The 24,906-nt window shown below is 38.4% G+C and overlaps 1 protein-coding gene across 1 annotated transcript in view; it reads right to left on the bottom strand.

The window, feature by feature from the left end:
* fat4 (FAT atypical cadherin 4) overlaps positions 1-24,906 on the bottom strand; it is a 175,282-nt gene that overhangs the window by 46,745 nt on the left and 103,631 nt on the right. Inside the window, exons 3-6 of the mRNA XM_055224611.1 lie at positions 23,529-23,790; positions 21,459-21,809; positions 16,829-17,745; positions 14,068-14,242 (exon numbers count right to left, since the gene is read on the bottom strand). Coding sequence (XP_055080586.1) covers positions 14,068-14,242; positions 16,829-17,745; positions 21,459-21,809; positions 23,529-23,790 — 1,705 coding nt within the window. The remainder of the gene's footprint in view (positions 1-14,067; positions 14,243-16,828; positions 17,746-21,458; positions 21,810-23,528; positions 23,791-24,906) is intronic.

Raw genomic sequence — 24,906 nt, 5'->3', positions numbered from 1 at the left:
GTGGAACATTACACCGACATACAGTAGCTATTTTGGTCGAGTCTCACCCACAGACATTCTTGGAGATGAAAAACCGCTTACTGTCACTACATTTGCTTTAATTTATTGGAAAACACCATTCATTTTATTCGCGACACTTGCATTTATGGGATTTGCACTGTTCGCCGGCTGTTTCTAAAAATGTTCCGTTTTAAATGACTCGGGTCCAAACGTGTGGGTGATTTGAGTTCTACCTTAGTCATTACTGCACACAAGGAATTTGCAAGGAGTCCAACAACGCCAAAAAAAAGCAAAAAAAAAACCCCAAACTGTGGTAATGTTTTTCCGTGACCAAGACCCGTTCGTCACTTAGCTTTGAAGCTAGCTGGAGAGAGCGAGGCTAACTGATAATCTTCCATGCTATACAAAGAAATACCTCAGTGTGATGGTATTTTGATAAGTTTTATTCATACAAGCAGATAATGCACAGTGGGACGCAGTAGAAACATGCGTTGCAAATTCAGATCCACTAGGGTAATCTCAAGGCTTAAATTGAATCACGAAATGGGTTTAATTGCATTTAACACGTTGCTCAAATGTGGGAATGACAAAGTTGGGACAGTGTCAAGTTAAACAGCCTATAGCCTCATGATATTCTAAATCATTCTATAATTATTATTTGTTAGATACAGGGATTAAACTGATACTAACACTGGATGGAAATCAGTCCAGTTGACATTTACAGCCCAGTGACATTAGAAGGCCGATCACAATAGATACTATAATGACGTATCTTTCAATACATGACAGATGGAACAATACTTTTTGGGGGTCAGTATCAATCATGGCACTTTTTCCTTGCAATAGTGGGAAAAGTTTGGTAAATTTACTGTACTTCAATGTGATTTGAGCTGTAGAAGATTTGGTTATAACTCATTATTGATACAAACTCACTACTTAAGTGTTGCATTCTGTTAAGGATTTATTGCAGCTTGGGCTGTTTAACAATATTACACATTAAGAATATGTTTTCTGGATAATTCTGCTTTATTGTTTGGCTTCAATATTATCATTTATTGTCTAGTTACTTAAGCGATATATCACACTTCAAAATTTGGTATCATAACAGGCCTAGATACATTGCCTGGCCAAAAAAAAAAAAAAAGGTCACACACTAATATTTGGTTAGACCGCCTTTAGCTTTGATTACGGCATGCATTTGCTGTGGCATTGTTTCGATTTCGCTTCTGCAATGTCACAAGATTTATTTCCATCCACTGTTGCGTTAATTTTTCACCAAGATCTTGCATTGATGATGGTCGAGTCTGACGCTGCACAAAGCCTTCTCCAGCACATCCCAAAGATTCTCAATGGGGTTAAGGTCTGGACTCTGTGGTGGACAATCCATGTGTGAAAATGATGTCTCATGCTCCTGAACCACTCTGTCACAATTTGAGCCTGATGAATCCTGGCATTGTCATCTTGGAATATGCCCGTGCCATCAGGGAAGAACAAATCCATTGATGGAATAACCTGGTCATTCAGTATATTCAGGTGTCAGCTGACCTCATTCTTTGAGCACAGACTGTAGCTGAACCTAAACCTGACCAACTGCAGCAACCCCAATCTATTTGCTTAGTTAAATCCAGGTGGTGACTTTTTTTTTTTTAGCCACGCAGTGTATAAGCAAGCAAGGCAAGTTTATTTGTATAGCACAATTCGTACACGAGTCCTCAGAGTGCAAAATGGTTCATATGGCACTAACATGTGGATAAGCAAAATCTTTTTTGGTTCACCACAAGTTCACACCTTAGTTAAGTTGATAAAAGTAGAAATGTATCCTATATTATCCAAACGTTGTAATTTAGAAGTTCATATAAATGTCAACAATGTCCAAAAACACAACAATCACGCTAGATTTAGCATTAACGCCTTTCTTTTTTGGTTATAATTACTTCTGATCACTGCGTTATCCTGAGCAGAGCACTGGTGTCATAGCAGCTTCCTTTCTATTGAGGTAAACTGCAAATAGCAATGTACAACAAATTGACAAATCCATTTAAAGAGCTTATTAAGGCTTTGAGTGCACTTCCACCAACCTCCCACACATAAGACAGAAAATATACTCTGACATTTGCACAATGCACCATAAGTCAAAGTTACTAAACCCAGGCTAGTGTTTCATTGCAATCACATAAGCCGCAGTTGGTCGGTTCGGATCACGTCTGGAGTGAAGTGGAGAACCCGGGATAACCTTTGTAGATTTGCTCGTCCAAAATAACAAGCTTTGAGGACCCTAAGACAAATTTACCCATCTGCTCCTATCTTCTACCCCTTCGCCCGCAGACAGCTCCCCTTTTAAGCCTCTCATGCCATAAAGCATTGTCTAGCATCGGCATATGGCAGAGACTAAGCACCTTATTAGTGTACATTACCAGCGGACAAATCACATTAACCTCCAAGAAGGTGCCGGGGACAGGCTTGGCGAACCGGAGGGGGTATGAAAACATGTGTTGATTGGCGATTAAGTCGTGTGTTTTTTGAAGCAAAGGGCAGCTGCTGCGGAGAGGGAGAGCGAGGCAGGGGGTCATCGCGGAGGTAGCGGCCGCAGTGCACACACCCCGTCTGGGAAAAGCTGTGAGTTATCCCCCGGGTTGTTGAGAGTAAGACGTGTTAAGAAGCTAGTTTGAGTGTCTCTCCTGGCACTAGAGTTAATCTGTCAATATCTGGTGGAAGGAAAAATCGCAGGAAGGGTCAACCCGGGGTGTCCAAACAAGTGGGTTCATTAAAGTAAGATGTACGAGGCCGGATTGGATTCGAGAAGACGTATAAATTTGCAGCGCTAAAGGCTAAACGGTTAATTACTGTTTATGGACTGCGCTCAAATTGTGCTCTTAAGAGACAGCGTAAATAAAGCACATCATTACCGCGAGGAGATGAAGAGAGAAAATGGCCGCCTTTGAGACAGAATTGACATTTTTGTGGCTTTGAGAACCTGTTGCTTTGCGACAAAGCTGCTTTTAATGTGACCTCTTCCCGCAGCGGTGAAAAGGCCCGGTGGAGCCCAGAGCCGTGCGAGCTGTCTCACTGAGGAGTCGGCCAAACATAACAGAGTCAACACAAGTTTCTCACAGTTAACAAGACCAGGAGAGGAGGGATATCTGCAGGAACGCCACTGACTTCACACATTATTCCACTATAAATTTACTTTTGTCATATACATTTCACTGCTTATATGAACGTTTAGAAACTGTAATTTTTTAAACGATTGAGGATGTAAGCATGAATAAAGGTCCAGTCGTTCAGTCTAACTTGTAATAATAACACAGATTTGAAGTATTCACTGTATTGGTGACCAGTCTATGGCCCTCAATTGACCCTCAGCTTTGTCTTTGTTTTTATATGTGGCCCTTAATGAGAAAAGTATGGACACCCCTGGCCTATGCAATCAGAGGTATAATACTCCCTACAGGTATTGTACCTGGCTGTTGGGTTAGAACTCTCAGCGTCTTCTTATAAATGACTTCTATTAGTGGTTCAGACACTTGGATTCATTGCACTGACATTCTGTAAAGGACACTGCTAGAAGTAATACTCAAATAAATCCATGAGAATATCAATATTTCAGGGTCACAAGTCACAATAGCTGGTGTCTACAAAAATATGTCAAGCACTATTTTTGCCCAGTTTTATTTTAGAGGAAAAAAGCTTAAAACAATGTTGGTTTTCTAAAATTGTGCCTTAGAGTGTTGCTAATAACGCCACATCTCGGGAGCATTCGTCAAATTAAACCTTAAATGCCCTACAAGTCTTATTTATGAAGTGATATGTCTGAACGCTTCTGCATAACTCCTTCTCCATATGCTGGGGATAGGCCTCAGCGGTTTGGAAAAGAAAATGGTTGGACAACCCGCTCTACGTTTTCTCATATTTAAGCCTCGCTGTGAAATTTAATGAAGTGATTTGCCTTTGTGTTTTTATTGCAATTGCGCTTTTATTCGCTGCAATGGTTAATATTTAGAAACGGCAACTTCGCAGTCGTTTAATGGTGAGAACTCAATACTAGCAGATCATAACCAGAAGTAGGTGGTTCGACAAATGCCTGCAGTATACACCAATAATGTTGACAATATTACGATGGGAATGCAGCGAAAACCTAGCGTACAACTTTACAATGTTTTATTAAATTTTGTCCCCAAATGAATCAAAAGCTGTTTCTGCAATTTAATAAACAGATTTGAGAGTGGTAACAAATACATGAAGAGAGAAAGCACAAATAAACATAGGACATTAAATACCCACTTTGCAGTCCAAAACCACACTGCTGTTTCGTAAGAGCTAGTTAGTCACCAAAGCCATTTGCGCACTTTCTGTAAAACAACCAGAACCGGCAATTGAGTGTTCTGCATTTGGAGGAACTTTGGGGAAAAAAATCCCCATACCCACATTGTTAATAGTTAAAAAGGCAGTCTGCAATGTTACAGCTCTGTAAAAGTTCATTTGGGGAACCTGATATTTTCATTTGGGAATGTCCTGCGTTGCCACTGAAGGCTGTGCTGTCCAAGTTCTTTAGAAATTAAGGCTGTAAAAGATTTAGCACAGGCTTAGTAAAACAGATATTCTACAAGGACCTGCTATGCTTCAGTGCTGCTTCAGTGGGTAGCAGTAGTGGTATTAGTAGTAGTAGTAGCAGCTGGCATTGTAAAAACGAATTTGCTCTTAAAGTTTCGTAAAATAAATAAACAAATTTCACCTCACATCTTGAAAGTCTAGGTTTAAATCCTTGGTGCATTTCAGTGTGTTCAGTGTTTGCAAGTTCTACCTGTGTCTCTGGTTCTGAGCAAAACTAACCCCAGGGCTCCACTACGGTTACCCAGTGGCACTGAAAAATGTGGTATATTCTGCAAATATACGTATGATTTAAGTATACCATAAAATGAAATGTCCTATATTACACAAAACTGACTCCGTGCCAGCCATGTTGTCATGCTGTTACCCCATCAAAATCATATCCGGAGTTGTGTTTTGTTTCATTCACGCATGTTCGAGTAACCCTTTATTATTAGTTTGTCTACATCTCCAAAGCTCAAAACACTCTGTTCAACATTGTGATGTCATGAAGTGTCATCACAAGGTGGAACGGAGTGTTTGAGAGAAGAACCCAGCCTAAATATGCAGGGTTTGTGTGTTAAACTATGTGTGAATGAAACAAAACACATCTCCAGGTCTGTTTTAGATCAGAAAATAGCGTAATATGGGCCCTTTAAATACAATGATTTCCAAAAAAAAGAGTTGGCATATATCAGATGCCCTTCCTAAAGCAAATTCTTCATATACTTTTTCTTTGGGCAGGAAGGGGACAGGAATATTTCTATAAAATTATAATGTATGTATACGTTTTATGGATGTAGTACATTTGGGCTCTGTTAATTTGCAGTACATTCCATTTAAATACCCACGTACATAAAGTTTTTGGCAGAATATTGGCAGCTACTTATAGGCTACTCTTTACTAATTAAGAGTAGACCTACTGTGGGAAACATGTGAACTATTTAAGAGGCCAAAAGACTGACTTTTTAATGGGAATGGTCATTAAAGGTGTTTGGCTAAGCAGTTATTTAGTCCCCAAAAGTTGTGGTCAAAAGGCTGTGTACAAACAGTTCTATGGAGCAATGTGAAAGACACGGGATTCCAATGCAACCTTAGCCTCCATAATAAGCACGGGCAGAGGGATTTACTGTGCTTTCTCTTTAATAAATGTGACCAAACAGACGGCATGTCAACACAGCCTGGGGAAGTTCTCACAACCACATGGAAACCGCACACTGGCGCTGAGGGAAGCACAGAGATTCATGGGCTACATAAAATGAGGGAATCCCATTAGCATACACATTGATAAAGCATATAGGGGAAACATTAAAGAAGACATATTGTGCCTGTGTCTGCTATATAGTTATAATCTATGCCACCTGTGGATCGTTATGTTATAATTTGGACATTTTAAATCGCAATATTTACTTAAAATGACGAAGAAACAAGCCCGCTGACTGATCACAGGAAAGAGCCGTGCTTGTGTATAAGTCTCTCCCTGGCCTAGCACCAAAGTACATCTCTGACATGTTAGTGTCACATGAACCATCTCACACTCTGAGGACTTCAGGGACCGGCCTCCTGCTGGTGCCCAGAGTCAGGACTAAACATGGGGAATCAGCGGTTCAGTTTTATGCAGCTAAAATCTGGAACAGTCTTCTTGACAGGCCTCTACTTGACAATGTTTAAATCCAGGTTCAAAAAGGTTCTGTTTAGCTGTGCATATGACTGAAAGGTTTTTATTCTTCACTCTTCTCTTTTAATGTTAATTTTATGATGATTATTTGTGATTTGGGATGTTTTGATTTGATGCAATAGTGATTTTAATATCTTTCTTATTCTGTGAATCTGTGTACGAATTGTGCTGTACAAATAAACTTGCCTTGCCAATTTACCTGGATAGCTGCAGCAAGTACTGGGTTTTATTTTTTTATTTGGACCAAAATGACTATGCGTGCTGCCGAATCCTACGCATATCACTGATTAAGAAAATTAAATTGGAGAACGAAGTAAGCACAGAGCGAACGGGAACTGAAAGGCAATATGGCGCCTTGAAAATAAGTAATTAAAGATTGCACAAATGACTTCAAAAACAAATTTAAGAGTAAATGAGAAGGGGAAACAACTATAACATGATTAAAAAGTTGATTTGAAATAATATGTCTCCTTTAAATGAACAAGGGCGGGCTATATTTAATATTGGTGGAAAGAGTACTCAAACTGTGTACTCAAGTAAAAGTACAGATGGTAAAATGTACTCGGTTACAAGTACTGCTGTCAAAATATTACCAAAAAAGTTAATTATACACATAAAACATAGTAGTATTTTTAGTTCTAGTTACATTAGTAGCATTTTAGATCTGCCTTTTATACAAAACCTGATGAATTAAACCGTTTATAGTTGAAATAAGTAGTTTTAAACCACAATCTGAATGTTCTGTGAGTGAATCCAAGCAGGAGATGCAGTGCAGTTATGTGTTTGTGGGACATAAAGGAACAGAGACAGTGGTGAGACAACTGTGGACTGGGACGACTGAGACTGCAAATTTAAATCTAACTACAATTACATGGCTGGAATTACAAGAACAACTGCAGGTATAAAAATATCCTCTTTAAAGTACAATTACTCTATACAAATCTACTCAAACAAAGTAACTTGAGTATTTGTAATTAGTTACTGTCCTCCCTGATATTTAGTTATATTTGATTGTCATCGTAAAAAAATATGTGTCCTGCACAGTGGTAGATGAAGTACTACGTTTTGCTACTTAAAAGTACAGATAAAGAGGCAAAAAGTTACTCAAGTAAAAGTATCACATGAAACAAAGTAGAAGAATCGAAGTACCAGTTTAAAAATATACTTTTAGAGTACAGATTTTGACGCAGATGATACCTATTTTGGTCAACAGCAGCATAATTTTTCTTATGAATTTTATGTATTTATTTTTATTTTCTCAAAACCGAAGCTTGAACTTGAAAACTTCAGGATGTTACCACGAACATGGTCAAAATAAGACCTCAAATCATATAAAAAGTACTTTTTACTTTTCAGTCGAGTTAAAAAATGTAGTGAAGTAGAAACTATATCTGCTCTCACATGTATTGAAGTAAAAGTAAAAAGTACCCACAGTAAAATGTACTCAAGTAAAGTACAGACACCTGAAAATTGTACTGTACTTTACTACTTTTATTCCGTTGCCTTCCACCACTGCCCCTGCAACATCGGGCAGTTACATCCAGCTATAGTTTCGCCCCTGAGCCAGTACATATTGCAAATTATGCCTTCACTTTACACTTTTTTTATTTTTATTTTGGCTTTATTTTGTGGTATATGCCATATTAGAAACAATATATTACGTGTAAAGTCACCGGTGGATTATATTTTGTACCACCAAAATCAGACAAGCGCCCTACTGTCTGGTGCCAAAACTTTACTTAGAAGTCAGCTACATTTCATTGCAAAAATTATGAAAGCTCTAAAAAGAAAAGAAAAAAAATGATTCATCGTAAGCGAGTCCCTGGTTCTTAGCAAACTGCAGACAAACGTAAATTTCGCTAATGCACTGATGAAGCCTAGCTAGCTTATCATGTGATGGGAAACTTCTCCGCTCATAAAGTACCTGCAGAACATCATATTTAACTGCTCCTCCGCTGGATAACACGCTGATTTACTTTCTTCTTCGAGGCGTACCTTATGTTTACAAGACTCCACAGCTGATCCTGATTGTATGGAAGAACCCGAGGCGATCCAGCCCTCCGTAATATCGCCCTTTATCTACGCTCAAAAATGCTCTGAAAAATTCAATAAACAAAGACGAGGTAGAGGGGGAAATATGGCAGGTCTGACGGTCAGGTTGTAAAACACGTTAATAGAGCCCGTAGGAATGAACGTTTCGGGGCGCTGCTCATATATTGGAATAATGACAAGACTTTGCCAAATTCGCTTTACCCGTGCCAAACGCATTATGAGAGCCAGCACCAGGTGAGTGGCTTTGTTTTCCTTGTAACCGTTCCCTGTCAAAAGTCAGCGCTTTAGAACAACTCCCGGAGGCGAAAGAATGGTTAGCAAATAGAAAGCGTAGAGCTCAACGATTGAAACGTTTTGAAAGTTTGGTTTAATTCATGTTTATTGGAGTGCACCCTGGACAATCGTTAGTTAATTTCATTCATTTTTATCTATATTCAGACTCATAAGCACCCTCTTAAAATATAGAAAAATACAAACTTAAGCAAAAAAAAAAAAACATAGTCCATCGAAAACATTAAAAACAGGTGCCGGTGTGATTATAAATGTCTATCCCAAGACTATCAAAGTACATTCGTGGCACCAATGCATCCAGTTTCCAGTGCATGTCCTTGAAATGTATTTGATTTTTGGGAAGCACCATTTCCCCATTTCCCCATTTCAGTTCTAGTGCGGCCAGTTTTAGAGTTTTTTAGACAATCGTGATCTTGTTTTATAAGTTCCCGGATCAAATTCAACAAGCAAGTGAGATATTCAGCCAGTCTATCGCCGTAGTCCCTTATAAATCAATTTTATACAGTGTTGTTCTCGTCTGACAGATAGCGATGGCCAACTTTTTCCAAGAGTGATGGGTTTTGAATTCATCACCTGTTATGAAATGAAGCGCCAAGTGAAAGAGTGTATCTAAAGGTTTCAAAGTAAAGTCTGAAGTCTGCATGTGTATTATATCTTCATAATCCAGTACAGAAAGACAGGTTGTTTAAACAATGTCTTTTCAATAATCCAATGGGATACAAGATTTATTTCTATAATAAAATGATCATTTTGATTTTAGACTGTAACATAATTCCAGAAATGTATTTTAAAGGATACGTTTCGTCAAGCCAAAACCCAAGATATTTATAGGTAGTGACTCTTCCAATCAATGTACCATTTACTCTAAAAAAAAGGGGGGAAAAAAATCATATACTTATTTTATTTGCATTCAATGATAATTTAAGATTTCTGAGGGCAGTTACTTGCTGGTTCAGAGAAACCAAGACTGAATTTGAAGGTGGACCATGTAACTGTTCTGGTTGGGACTTCTGCCACTTTCTCGTCTCCATGGAGATGTTATTGCTTTGTCTGGAATCTGCCGAAGTATTGCATTAAACATATCAATCTTGCATTTATTCAATTCGAGGTTTTTTTTTTTACTTTACATCAAGGAACCACTCACCCATTCACACACACATACACTCACACACCAGGGTACGCAGACACCGGGAGCGAGGTGGGTTAAGTACCTTGCCCAAGGACAAATCGGGCGTATTCATCTGTAGAAGCTGGAATCACACCGTCAACCTGTGAGTCACTGGATTTGACCGCTCGACCAACGATTTTTATGTCGAGATCGGGATTTGAAACTCCAACTTTCAGATCAGATGACGCGCACTCTACCAGCTGAACTACTGACGCCCTTGAGCACCAACGTGGAGGCATCGTCTGCTCGTCTCGATGGGGATCAATATGTTTTAATATCATACTGTGGAACATCTAGGCAAAGCAATAACATCTCCATAGAGACAAGCAGGTAGGGACTCACCAATTGTAATGTTATATAGTGCACTTTTACAATCAGTTCACAGCATTTGATAAAACTTTACAGCGAATGTCAGCAGATGTTGCAAGGACACGTTGCTGTTGCGCAAAGAGGAGTGAAGCAGTTCAACCCGGGCTAAAAGCAATAGCTGCCAGCTTGAATGTTAAATGTAGCAACTGGAAGCGGATCATAGACTTTTGTTTTCAAACTAGAACGGAATACAAAATATTAATGGAACTTCTCGCAATAAATTACCATGCCGCACGTTAGCATGGTTGGCGGTTTTGAATCCAGCTCTCAACATAAGCATCATTGGTTGAGCAGTAAGATCCACTGATCCACAGGTTGGCGGTGCGATTCCAGCTTCCGCAGATGAATGCTGTTGTTGAGTTCTTAAGCAAGACACTTACCCCACTTCGCCCCTAGTGTCTGCGTACATTGACGAGTGAGTAGTTTCTTGACGTAAAGCGCTTTGAGTGACTCGAATATGGAAAAGCGCTATATCAAAATATGACTATTTACCATTTGATTACCCTAAAACATTAATTAACCGTCCCTTGACTACACAGCCACAAGCAAAGATCTACCTAACTCCCGCAGGTGTTCAAATAGGCCTAAGTACGACTCCCGAGCAGACGGCAAGGGTCTCTTCTCAGCGTATTACAAACACTTTAGCTCAAATCCAAATCACTGTAACTAATCCCCACTTCTATTTTTCATAACATCCCAGAATGACAGGCCAACACAAACAGCTTACGTAGCCCTAAGTTCTGGCTCTGGGTTGTGCGTGACATAAATCCTGACTTTTTTCTGGGATGGAAGTACTCAAGTAAAAGTATCGCAAAAATTGAATAAAATACCTGCTCCCAAAATGTAAAAAGTATTTAGTTGTCAAAGGTACTGGTAGTAATACAGAAACAATGGAGTCACAATGAGTTTATGAGCGCCTTTCACAGCTTCCAAAGGCCAGAGCGAATGTTTGCTATGGTAAAGGTAACAAACATTAGCATGCTAACAGCACGCTTCCTGTTTCGCATAAAGTAAAACGCCCTATAATTAGATGCAGACAGTAGATATTGGCCTGATTTTCACCCTAATCTGAACTGGGGCAAACCATTTAACTTAATTACGTGAAAAAATCTGGTACATGCCATTAAAGTAAAGTACAAAAAAAGACTTTAATACAGTACTTTTACTTTTGTACTTCATTACTTTCCACCACGGACCTGTTTCCTCCGTACAACACAGCTGTTTAAAATAGGACAAGTGAAAAGGAACAGTTGCCTGAGAAGATAAAAAGATGGATGATTGTGGTCGAGAATGGTTTATGAGAGACGGGAGTTTCGGAGACATTTCTGCACCATGCACCTTCAACATTTCCTGCCAGATAGCACTGAGGAGAACCAGCTCCCTTCTCCAGTGTCTAGCCTCAAGAATGTGACAAAGCCTGCTGGGTAATTTGGACTGCACTGTCATTACGGCCTTGTTTTGATATTTTCATATTCTGACCCCAAATCCGTGAGTGAGTTTGGATGCAGGGGATAGCACGCTGATTACTATGTTGGGTTTCTTGGGTAGATTTGTTTTTCTTGCAAAGCCTCTAAAGTTGAATGAGAGCAACTAAATACCACACAATATAGATATCAAGATGATGTCATGCAACCCCAAGAACAACAATGCATGCCACCAGTGTTTACACGTCTTTGTAGTATACTTGAGTTCATATTGTACTGAAAAAAATGTTATAAATGCAATGCAATCTTTTAATGACAGGGAGTATCTTAAAATCATACATAAACATACGCAGTCTTTAATGTTATTCATGACTCAAATTGACAAAAATGGCCTCTCAATCATCCCATTTTTGCAAAGGAAGCAATAACGCCAACGACTTTGCAAATGTAGCAGTATGGATTACTTCCCCAGCAGTTATTTGAGGATATGCATAAGTTAAGATTAAGTGAGTATCTATTGGTGGTTTTGTGAGATCTTTGCTATGTATATTCAGGGTAATATATTTCCCCAAAATAATCTCCATATTAGTTTTAGGAAATTGTGTAATCTACGTTAACCACTCACTGATAGCCATAGATTAGGCCGGTTGCCCTCTTGTTTTTGCAGGTCCAATTATACATTGGCCTATAGCCTAGAACTTCAAGACTGGAGAACTCAGTGAACCTAACCATGCGGCTTTAATAAAATGAAGCAGTATCTAAATATCGCTCAGTGAATCATATTATTGGAATACCGACAATTTCTAAAAAAGTGCAAGTGGAACAAGTAGTAATAGTAGTAGTAGCAGTCATAGGTAACAGTTTTATACAGCGCTTTGGCACCTTCAAGGAACCACTCGCTCAATTGCACACATATTCACTAGGGGTGAAGTGGGTTAAGTGTCTTGCCCAAGGACACAACAACAGCATTCATCTATAAGAGCTGGAATCGCACCGCAAACCTGTGGATCTGACCGCTCAACCAATGATGTTTAGATTGAGAATAGTAGTAAACAGTAGTAGTCAAAGTAGTAGTGGCAGTTGTAGTCGTAGTCAGTCGTAGCAGTAGTATTTATTTACTTTTTATTTATATTTATTTATACAGGAAGACAATGAGATCACACACACTCTCTGTTTCAAATACTCGCCCTGTTCAAATACACAAAAAAGTGCGTAGTAGAAGTAATTATCGTAGTACGAGTGTCAGGAGTCAAGCATACGATAACCACTAATTAAGCAGTTGTAGTAGAAGTAGCAGCAGTAATTATAGCAGTAGCTGCAGTGTGACATACAAAGACCAGTAACGAAGGTGTTCCCAGTATGAAAATAGCACAAAAACAAAACAATACTTTCTGAATACGCCCAAGCAAAGATTTATCTCAAGTAACTTTGTCCCAATTCTCACCAAAAGCCTGTCCACACTCAAAAATACCCGACAACTGCCTCAGACCATGGTCAGTGTGCCAGGGAGGCTGAAGGGAAGCATATACTTATCCCGAATACCATGTGATTTGGCTGCAACAAGGATACGCATGTACTGCCTTAACTGCCCATTAACTGGCCTCTAAGGAATAACAAGTTAACCTTTTATCTGGCTATAACAAGCTCTACCGCTGTATCCAAATAAACAGTGTACAGCATTCAATCGAACCTGCGGAAAGCACTTTCGGGTTGCAAAATTTGTATGCTAAATATGTCCAGTCGTTTATTGTTTCTTACAGGAGGAGATGGTTGAATTTGCTGTTTAAGGCTATATTTTAACTCAACTTGGTTTTCCTGGTTGATTACAAAATGTCTGACTTTGGATACGCGAGACCAGACATCAGCAGCAGTAGATGATAAGTGAATGTGGTTAGAACGCAAACAAATGACTCTGGTGAAATGACAGACAATAGGCTGCATTCACATGATGTCATAATATTCTGGAAAGTACTGAAGTTTAAAACCAGCCTGGAGAGAACGTTGAAAATATCTCCAATTTCAAAGCCATGAAGGGCACTCTGCAACCTTCCTGGTGGAGTCTCCATCCTCCAACTGCTTGTCTGGTTTGCTCAGAATGTTCCGCAGTACTGCATTAATCTTATCTATCTCCAGGCAAGCAAGGTGACGCTGCCAGGCCAAGCTACAGCTCAGATCTGTGGAGAGGCGGCCCAGCTCACAGTAAAAATGGATGGTTTTTAAGATATTTTAAGCAATCGTAGGACAATAGATACTGTACGTCCAATGCCATACTGCGGAACATTGCAAACAAAGCAATAAAGTTACGTAGTACGGCTTTAACTGCCATATTCACAAACTCGTATTAAACTGGGACAGATTAATGTAAGGAGGTAAGGTTAGGGTACTAATTAAATCCTGACCAAGTTTGATTTTAGACTGTAAAACAAAACAAATGAAATACGATGAAATATTTCTAGCGACTTGGTGTCTCCCGGGTGATTCACTAGAGAGAGTCGTACCTGAGTCGGTGGCTGTGATGAGCAGGGTGTAACTCCCTTGAGCCTCGCGGTCCAGAGTCTGGGTCAGGCTGAGCTGTCCAGTGGAGGACAGGCTGAAGGATCCATCGTCGTTCCCACCGCTAAGCATGTAACTGAGCTGACTGTTAGCACCTTGGTCATCGTCTCTGGCAACCACCTACAAGACAATACAATATGTGGAACTTTATTTAAGTTTCACTCATTTAGGGCCTCTATAGAGAAGTGTGTACGTCAGTCAAGATCAGCGGTGGAAGAAGGATTCAGTTTTGTTAAAAGTACAGATACTGGAGCATAAAAATACTTAAGTAAAAGTATCGCATGAAAAAATCTACTTCTACTGAAAGTATTAAAGTACCTGTACTTTAAGAGTAAAAAGTGAAAGTATTTTGTGCATATTTTAAGGTCTTCAAATGTGTTAAGTTTGATAAAGATTTGTGCTGAAGTTTGTTCAGCAGAAACACTTGAACTGATCATTTTTCCAAGCTGTTAATTTGCATATTTTGTTTGCTATGAACATGTTAAAAATAAAACCCCTCAGTCTTTAACGCAGTCTCAAACTATCATAAAAAAATACTTTTGCTTTTCAGTCCAGCACAAAATGCAGTGGATTACAAAGTACATATACCTGGTCTCAAATGTAGTGAAGTAAAAGTAAAAAGTATCAACTTTAAAATCTACTTAAGTAAAGTACAGATACAGATACAGAATTTGTACTTAATTACAGTAATTCTACTTCTATTTTTACTGAGTTATGTTCCAACACTGGTCAACATATTGGGTCTTAATTTGTCTTCTTTGATTTATACATTTCAGTCTGAGTTTTCAAATTGCAGATAACTCTATAATATAAGAGGATGAATTCCTATGGCCTTAAAGCTACAATCCGTAAGTTTATTTAATCTTTTTATTTTTATTTTTTTACCAGGAGATGGCAGATGTGAAACCCGTCTCACTTTAATGTTGTACCATGATAGAAAAGCAACTGTCTGGGATTGTCTCAGGCAGTTGCTTCCACATATTTCACATCCAATAATGTGCCCATTATCGACAATATGGGGCATTACGCCTGGGTGATACAGATAAAATGGCTGTTAAAATGCAGTTTCATTCATTCTCACTCACGCTAGTGCACATTCCTGAACTCGAAGAACGTTTAAAGGGCCAGTATCCATTTTTTTTTACTATGCATTTGCGCAAAATTTGTCTTTCCCCAGTACAGATCTATTGCATAAGATATTCCGTGTTCTGCCTGCATCTAATTATAAAGCATTTTATTGTCTGATCATCAGGATGTGCACTGTTAGCATGCTAGTTGTTTAGTTGTTGTTAGCTTAATCCTGCTCTCAAGTTAAACTCATTGCGGTAAATAATTAGAATGCTCAGAATGCATAATGTAAGTGAGGAATAACTTTGGACTACTGCAAAATGTTTCAAGTTAACTACTAATCAGGTACAGCTGCTTTAATGACTGCTAATCTTTCAAAGTAGCCAAAAAAATCATTTAAACATATACAATAAAACTTCTTCCATAATGCTACAACAACCAACCACATTTTGTCAGCTTTCCGTGGCTTCACCGTTGCCTTTGTCAGGTTAGTGGTGCGTGTGTCTGGGTGGAACAATCCCTTGGCCTTCCCTCTCCATAAGTGTAGACCCATTTCCTCACACAGCTCATGCACAAAGTCGATCTGCTCCGTCACTGGAAACTACTTCTTTCCCCCATTCTTTATACATGGCTCATTTCACCATCACAGAGCTTATGGCTGTAACTGCCTTGTCATTTCATTTAACCAAGTTTTATATTTCAGCTGAATCCTATGAAACGCTAATTGTGCAGAGCAAATTGCCGTCATTTTTCATTTCTTTATTGTTTCAGTCAAGTGTTTAGCTAAAAGCGAGCGCCCCGCTAAGTGATTCAGTACATTGATATCGCTAACATACCTTCACTTATTAGGTTAGGGAATTTAGTTAAAGCATTAGCCCATTAGACGTCCCAGGACTGCCATTCAAACGGTCTTCTTTTCACTCGAGGGGTACTACTGGTAGATATTAGTTCCTAGTAAACGTAGTGGCTCAATTAACCATCACGAAATAGAATGTTGAAACTGAGGCTCAAATTTTAAAAGTGCGTTTGCTAAGACTAGAACTTTTGGTCTTTATTGCTTTTTTTAAATTTATTTGTTCCCTAGTAATATATATCGTTGCTATTTCAACAGAGAGATACAAGTAAACATGTAGACTAACAACCAGGACTAGCCAATTTAAGGACTGCTACTAAATTTTCTGTTTTTTATCCCCACACAATATTGTGAAAATAGAAAACTTAATAATGACAGCATACATTTTTGGATGAACACTGGTTACTCAATAGCTTTTGGCCAGTGAAATCTCCATTCTATGTATAGTAAACTAATAATCAGTGTCATAATATTGGGTGGTCTGCATAATGGCTCTTTATACTGGCTTGGCCTTGGCTAGCTCACTTTATATTTTTATTCTATCATAGTTTATAATATTATTCATTGTTTTACCTTGCACCATAATGCTGAAGATATGGCAATAAAACCGATTCTGATTCTGAGAAAAAAAAACAACGAAAAATTGTGAAATACGTTTTTGGAATGAAACACATAAATGGTGTATTAAGTGGAGACAGAGGCATGGCATGGTGTACTCAACGTCAAAGTTATGTTGAGAAAGGTAAAACTATTGGTCTATTGTCAAGGTAGTGTGAGGTACTGACCTGCAAAATATTCTTAGGTAGATCTCGTAGATTCTCCTGCACACTGACGCTGTATGGAGACAGCTCAAACTCAGGTGCGCAGTCGTTCACATCCAGCAGGACGATGTTCACTGTAGCCTTGTCCACTCTGGGCGTGCTCCCTCTGTCCGACGCTTGGACCACCAGCGAATACAAAGATTTGGTCTCCCTGTCTAACTGCTTAGCCACTGAAATCACGCCCGTTACCGAATCAATCCTAAAATCAGCATTTCCCCCGGACATTGAAAATCGGATTTGTCCATTCGTGCCTTCGTCTGCGTCGCTTGCGAACACTTGGATGACATCGGTTCCTGTCAAGGTATTCTCTTCGATCTCAATGTCGTAGATATTTTGCGAAAAACTTGGCGTGTTGTCGTTTACGTCTAGCACTATCATCGTCACGTCCATTGTGGTCGAAAGCGGGGGTTCCCCTTTATCAGTAGCTACTACAGTCAAAGTGTAGTTGGAAAGTTCTTCTCTGTCTAACTCCCCGACCAATCGAACGTTTCCGTCAATGGTTCCAATGCTAAATTTGTTCCCGAAAGGTCCTCTAAGGGCGTATTCCACATAGCTATTGGGCCCGCTGTCGGCATCTGTAGCTTGGACAACGAACACAACAGTATCCACTGGGGTGTTCTCTTGTATGTAGGTCATCTTTTGCGAAATGAAAGTCGGTGAGCAGTCGTTGACGTCCAGGAGGATGATGGATACCTGGGCCGTACTGGTGAACCGGGTCATCGGCGGAGGGGCCAGGTCATTCACAGTGATCACCAAGTTGTAGAAGGATTGAGTTTCCCTATCCAGAACTTTCTTACTTGTGAGAACGCCATCTTTAGTTATGGTGAAGTGTCCCATGGGATCACCAGATGCGATGCTGTACAGTAGCTGGGCGTTAGGACCTGGAAAGCAAGGCACAAGGTTAGTGTGTTGGCGAGAGCTGGTATTTTTAGGTCAATGCTACGCTAACAATATTCACACATTTGTAGCGCTCCAGACGCACAGAAAGGAATGTAATTGAAAAATGGGATCATGCTCAATTTGATCAGTAAATTGCCAACAGCGCCCTCATGTTTACCAGCCAAACAGTGGCGGCATAGATTCTTTATTAGGATGCAGACGCTCGGCTCCTTTTCACTTTGTGGATTTGGTCTGTTTATGTGAATAGAATGTATTGGTTTTAGACCATATGGAGTATGTTTTATTGAAAATGTGTCTAAATCATCAACCCAACATCAAAGTCTCACAAGGCAGGCTTTTGATTCCACTGGATGGATTATATGGATGAAACAATTCTAGTTATTAAAATGACCACTATGAGAATGTTGTACCTGAATAAAATGCAGAACACAATAAAATATCTACTGTAAAATGCTACACTGCACCTTGTGTTACGAGGGAACCCGATAACCATCATAAATAAATTCTTAAAATTTTTCATTATTGCTCCTCTGCTTCATATAGGGAATGTCTTAAAAATCTATTAGTCTAAGGCACTTATTCCTGGCAGTGAAGTGGGGACAGTCAGGTCAGTTTTTTTTGGCACAAACTCAAATAAACTAAATCAATCAGTAAATTATGACAGTGTGTTTTAATCTAGTTTTTAAAATTGAAAACTGTTTCTTTTAGTGAAAATATGTCAAATTGTATAATACATTATTCTATTAAACAGTGTTAAATCGGATTTAACCTTATAAATTTGCCAGTTTTTCTTTTTTTTTTATAATCCTTTTGTTAGGCATGAGATTTATATATATATATATATATATATATATATATATATATATATATATATATATATATATATATATATATATATATATATATATATATATATATACACAGATTTTTTTTTCCTTTATTAGATATTTATTTTGATTTTCCTTTATTTGCTTTCTCCTTTGTATCTGCCAATCGAAAGGTGATCTCGAGTTTAAAAATGGGAAAAAATGTAAACAAACTGAACTTGAACACTGTTTCTGTCTCATAAATTTTCCTGGTTATGTTGGGAGTCCTGCTCTGAAAAATGTGGGTACTTCTACTCTAACAAACCAAACACCCTTTACTATCTCACTTACTACATTCACTTGAAAAAATCAACAGTGGATAGTCACTTTAAGATATCATAAAATATTATACACAAACAGCAATACAAAACTAAACTAAAACAATTAATGTGACCGTGCTAATTTTAAATGTAAAATGCTAATCCTTCAACAGCAGAAAGTTTGTACTTTCCTGGATTTTTTTTCCCCAGGGACCTTCGTTACATCCTTGTAGATAACATTATATACACTATAATTAAGGTCATGTGATGATATTTGTGACGGCCATTTATTTTTAAAGTGCAGATTGTTACTTTTGCTGAATATGGCAATTGAAATCATTATCAACATTCGTTTCCACAAATTGTACATGTACTAGAGTTTGCGCTTCTGTCCGCGGAGGCCTCGGTCGGCTCACGGCATGACAGATGGTATCGAAAGTCAAACACCAAGGCTAACCACTTCCTACTCTGATAGTGCGGATAGCTCGGAAAACCCCTCGTTTTGGAAAGATCTACTTACTCGGCTGTAACCAAATAGACAAGGAGAATCTAATCTGTCTTAATCTACAGCTTCCTTTACAGATTCAAATGGTTGTCAATGGAGCATCTATAATTGAACTTGGGGATTATGGTAAATTTGTTTGGTCTTGTTTTGTCCCGTTTAGTCCGGATGTAGACCCTTTTTGGTCCTGTCCTATTCCTGGTTTTAATCCTCGTCTAGCCCAAGTTTAGATTGTAATTTAATCCCCATTTTGATATGTTTTCTGTTGAGTAACTGCACCTTTAACGAATGAATAAAGTGAATATAGTAATTGAAATATTTGTATCACCATTCCTCATTGTAATGTAGCAGAAGAAGTACTTTATAGAGTACTTTTACGAAATAAAAAATCATATCTGTTCACTAAGTATAGAGCGTTATTGTGAAGAAAGTTTTTTATTTTATTTACCCCGGACATAATCCATTATTAAAAGTTTAGCTGCATGGTCTACCAACAGTCTAGGGGTCAAGGATCAAAGGTCACGGTGGCTTAGGAAGTGCTAACAATGGCGCTGTTCTATTTTGACTGCAGCGTGTAACAGTTTGCTTTATGATGGACACGGAGGGGGCGCAGAAGCCAGACTTGTGCATATTTCACTGGAATGTAGGTCGCAATAACCACATTAGCCTGTGTGAAGTGCTAATTACAACCGAGGAAAAAGAAAAAAACTATACCGCAGTGCACATACGTGACCACTTGAAATGCAAAAAATATCTCCATAGCCACTTAATAATACCTTTAACATGTTATATTTCATCAGACCTTCCATGCATAACACTAAGTATATGTGGAAATATAGATTTGAGGGCTTCTGTGTAATCAGCAGTCATAACACAATGACAGGCATGTATTACATTAACCTGTTCAGAAAACTTGCATTTGATTTATATGTTCAAAAGTAAACCAGAGCTCGAAATATCTAAAAAAAAAAAAATGTGTTCATATTTTTGGGTCTCTCTAACCAGATGTGGATTGTAGTTATAAATATTTAAAGTACCTCATTTTTTGGATGTAGGTTAAAACTGTACTGTAGAAAAAACACAGGGATGATTTTTTTTTCTTTTTTTTTTTTTCCTTTTTTACTGAAGCTGACTCATGTATTGTCATTTTTTTTTTTTATGTTATTTTTATTTTTAGTTTTCAGTAAAAATATGTCTGATACAACAAACTATGTGAGCTCTGAACTCAATAAATAACTAAATAAAATACAAAATAGTAGGTCATTCTTTCCTTTGAGGATTTAAAAGTATGTAATTTATATTTTAAATAATATTTTTCATATAATTTATATTTCTTATAAAACCAATAGTATGTATGTATTTATTTATTTAACTATTAATATTATTCATTTATTTTTTATACAACAGATACATATTGCTTGCACTTCATAGTCTTGATCTGTGTCTGAATGTCTGCACTATTCCCTACTGAGGGCACTATTTAGGGATCACTCCATTTTTAGTGGTATCCGAATGACCAGTGCACTCAACATTTCCCACAATGCATCTTGATAAGTCACTCGACTGGTCCATATAGACGGCAATGCATTGTGAGATTTGGAAAAACAAGAGCGGACAGAGACAGATATTAAAAGGACACAACACGACTGAATGAAGCTGACAGAAGTGCTGGTCTATCTTTAAAATCTTTAAAATCTTTCCCGTTTATGTGAGATCCAGCTTTACCAAAACGGTGTACGGTTATTATTAGTCCATAAATACTTTGATCATTACCAATTTGATCATTATTTATGACAGAAATCAAGTTTTATCTGAGTTTAGCCAGAGTTGCGTGACACATAAAGGGCTATATAGTGAATGAGGGGTTTGGGTCTAGGGTTACAATTGGGTAACTTATAATTTAAATCAAAGTATTATATCTTTTGAACGGTGAAAAGTCCTTAAAACGTCACCTATAACAGGAAGCTGGAAATGCACGAAATTCAGAATATGCAAGTTTAGCCACGCAATGTTTTGACCTTAATGTATTTACCTTAACTAACATGAAACAATAGGAACTGACTCACCATCATCAGCGTCAGTCGCCCCCACCGTCACGAGGCTGGCCCCTGGCGGCAGACTCTCTGACACCGACGTGCTGTACACCGTGGTGTTGAAGACGGGCGGGTTATCGTTCACGTCAAGAACATTGAAGTAAACCCGCACCGTGCTGGCCTGCCCTCCTCCATCTTGTGCCTTTGCTGTCAGGATGTAATATTGCTGTGTCTCGTAGTCCAACGCCCGGGTCACGTTGAACACGCCAGTCACCGGGTTCAATATAAACGTTCCATCTTCATCGTCTTCCTCCAGCGAGTACGTCACCTCTCCGTTCACCCCGGAATCGGAGTCACTGGCCAAGATCGCCGCCACGATGGAGCCTGCGAGCGGTAGACATGATTTCAGACCAGATTTTACAGACAGCACACAATGACTTTAATACATCTACGGGGTATTGTTAAGATAACTTTATTGATACCATTGGAGCGATCTATCTTTTGCTAGTGCTAATAATAACAATAGACCTTACGCTTTTGGCACCTTCGATATCCCGTGTGATTTATAACAAATAGCGGTGGAGATAACCCTACAAGTCACCTATAAAACAACGTTGCATCCAAATGAAATATTAGCAACACAATGCACTTTTGTACTTGTAAAACGAAAGAGCAAAAGGTGAACTAGGCTAGCCAGACAATTGTCAGTGCACTAGTAAATCTGGCTAGTTGCTGATGTATTTCCACATAAATTAGGAGTTACCTTTGCTACCTGTGACCTCTGGCGTATGGGATGTAGCCCCATAGGAAAATACAGACGATTTGGTAGCATTTCAGTAACTCATAAACGTTTAAAAATGTATAAATAAGAATAGGCTTTCGACACAAGACTAAGAACTACGATTTGATGTGTTCAACAGAAGGAAAGTTCAGCTAATGTTGAATGACTGATTGTTTAAATAGACAATTACATATTGTAGTATTGATGCATTGATTTATTCCGCATCAGTGGTATTCGAAATGCCATGGCAACAGTGCGTTTTTGCCTTGAAACCAGCTTCAGAAAATATTCAAAAGACGAAATGTTGTGTTGACTCATCAAGCGATCGATTTTAAATGTCAGACAGATGAATTGAAATTTCGCTCAACATCTGTTTCGTTTCTTAAGCAAATATTTGGGCAAATCAATAACGACTGGAGATTTAAAAACATGCTTTATCGTTGTTGCCAGATGCCCATTTCTAAATTATACACATGCAAATAAGAATCTAACTTTTTTAATGATACCATTTTATAAAATTTAATAAAAAATTGTGTTTACTTTTCTGTTTGGGTTGTGTCTTCGTGAAAGCAGTTTTATCTAGTTCTGAGATGACCACTTTTTACTTATGATTTTGGAACTAACATAGTATAATCCAATCATTATAAACTTCAGCTTTCAATTCATTCAGTGGGTTCAACAGTCATTTACAATAACTCCATCTTATTTAGCCTTAATAAAGCAGGAAGAAAGATTCTATTTATAATGAACAAATGGTTTATAGATTTAGGAATGGCTCAGGTTCAGTAGCTACTTAAAGGCCCCATGCATTTGAGTAAAATATGTGTTCCCCAGTGGCTACACAGCTCTCTTATGGGTTTGTGGTGAAAAAAAGGGCTGTGGGTGAGGTTTTGGAAAATTTTTATTACATAATTTTGATAAAATCATCTAAATCGGCTTTACACATGGGCCCAAAAATATCGGCAGAGATAATCGGCTATCGGTTTCTCTGCATTCTAAACTATCCGTATCGACATCTGCCATGAAAAAACCCTATCTCTAAGTCTATCATTTTTCATAATGAATTAAGTCTTGCTTCATGCTTTATTAAGGCTGTAGATAGTGCAATTATTCAGATTTTACCGCAAATACCTCAGTTTCATATCTTTTCTCTTCACTGCAAGCTAACAACAAAATCTGACCCATAATGCATTTAGCAGCCCAGGAAGCGAACTAGGAGATAACTCACTGACATTGACATTCTTTGCATTGCCGAGTTTACTGTGCGTAGCGGATCAAACCGTTTTTGCAGTTGCAGCATGAATAACCCTTTTGAATCCCACCTGGAGCCGTGTCTTCTGGGATGTCGAATGAGTAGGTGAGCCGTGAGAACTTGGGCGTGTGGTCGTTGACATCCTTGACGGTGATGTTGAGCCTCATGTCCGAAGACTGCTTCCCGTCGTCAGCGCGTACCAGGAGGGAGTACTTGGAACGGCGCTCCCGGTCCAGCTTTTTGGTGGCGATCAGGTCCCCGGATTCTGGGTCCACTCGGAAGCTGTCGTCGGCCCCGCTGATGATGGTGTAGGTGACAAGAGCGTTGGGACCCTGTAGGGACAAAGAAGAAAAAATAATGCATTTAGAGAGAGCAAATATAGACAAAATGCATGATAGAGCGATAGTAGCTCAGTTGGTAAAGTATTTGTCTACTGATCTGAAGGTAGGAAGTTTGAATCCTGCTCGTGACGTCAACTTCAATGGTTGAGCGGACAGATTCACTACAATTCCAGTCCCCACAGTTGAATGTGTTGGGCAAGAAACTTCACCCACCTCGCCCCCATTGTCTGTGTACATTGGTGTGTGAATGTGTTCGTGAATGGGTGAGCGGTTCCTTCATGTAAAGACCTTTGAGTGCCTTGAAAGTGGAAAAGCGCTATATACGGATTTACCATTTATCATAGTACTGCAGGTTTAGTAAATGGGTGCTCATCATAAAATGAACAGAAACAAAAAAAGACAGATTTTTTTTTTTTTTTAACAGAATATAAATCGTTAGGTCTGTCATGATAATTAATACATTGACCTATTGTTCAATAAATACATTTTGGGGGGTTCAGTATGCATTGTGTGTACATTTTCTTTACACTGCTGGGGACATTATGGTTATATTTTTGTAGAATAATAACATTTGAGTTGATGAGGGTAGAATAAGTAACTTCTAAAGCTCATTAACATAAGCAACTTAAGCATCAGTGGCATAAAGTCATTTCAGTAAAATCGTTCATTGTGATATTTTCTGTAGAAATATTGCACTTCAAATAGGTGGACAACTGAAACTACACCATAGGGTATTGTACAACTGCCTATGTATGTGATTATAAACAACTGTACTATTGTAAGGAGATAATGTCAAACAACCAAAGAAAAATAACTGAAATAAGTTGTTTAAACATGGATTATTACGCTCTATATGTATTTGTTGTAAGTTTTAATAAGGATTTGATTTTAAATGACTGAATAACAACAATGTGGTAGTGTTTGCTGCCAGTGGTAGAACATAGCAAAATAAAAGTAGTAAAGTATTGTACTTAAGAAACTATTTTAGATATCTGTACATCACTTACATACATATTTTAGTGGATACTTAGTGGATACTTTTTACTTTTTTTCCATTTGAGAGCAGGTATCTGTACTTTTTACTCCACTACATTTTTGAACAGGACT

This window comes from Periophthalmus magnuspinnatus, chromosome 10 (genome assembly GCF_009829125.3).
Source record: "Periophthalmus magnuspinnatus isolate fPerMag1 chromosome 10, fPerMag1.2.pri, whole genome shotgun sequence".
Taxonomy (NCBI): Eukaryota; Metazoa; Chordata; class Actinopteri; order Gobiiformes; family Gobiidae; genus Periophthalmus; species Periophthalmus magnuspinnatus.
The sequence above is the reverse complement of the archived record's forward strand: the minus strand, read 5'-3'. Positions and strand labels throughout refer to the sequence as shown.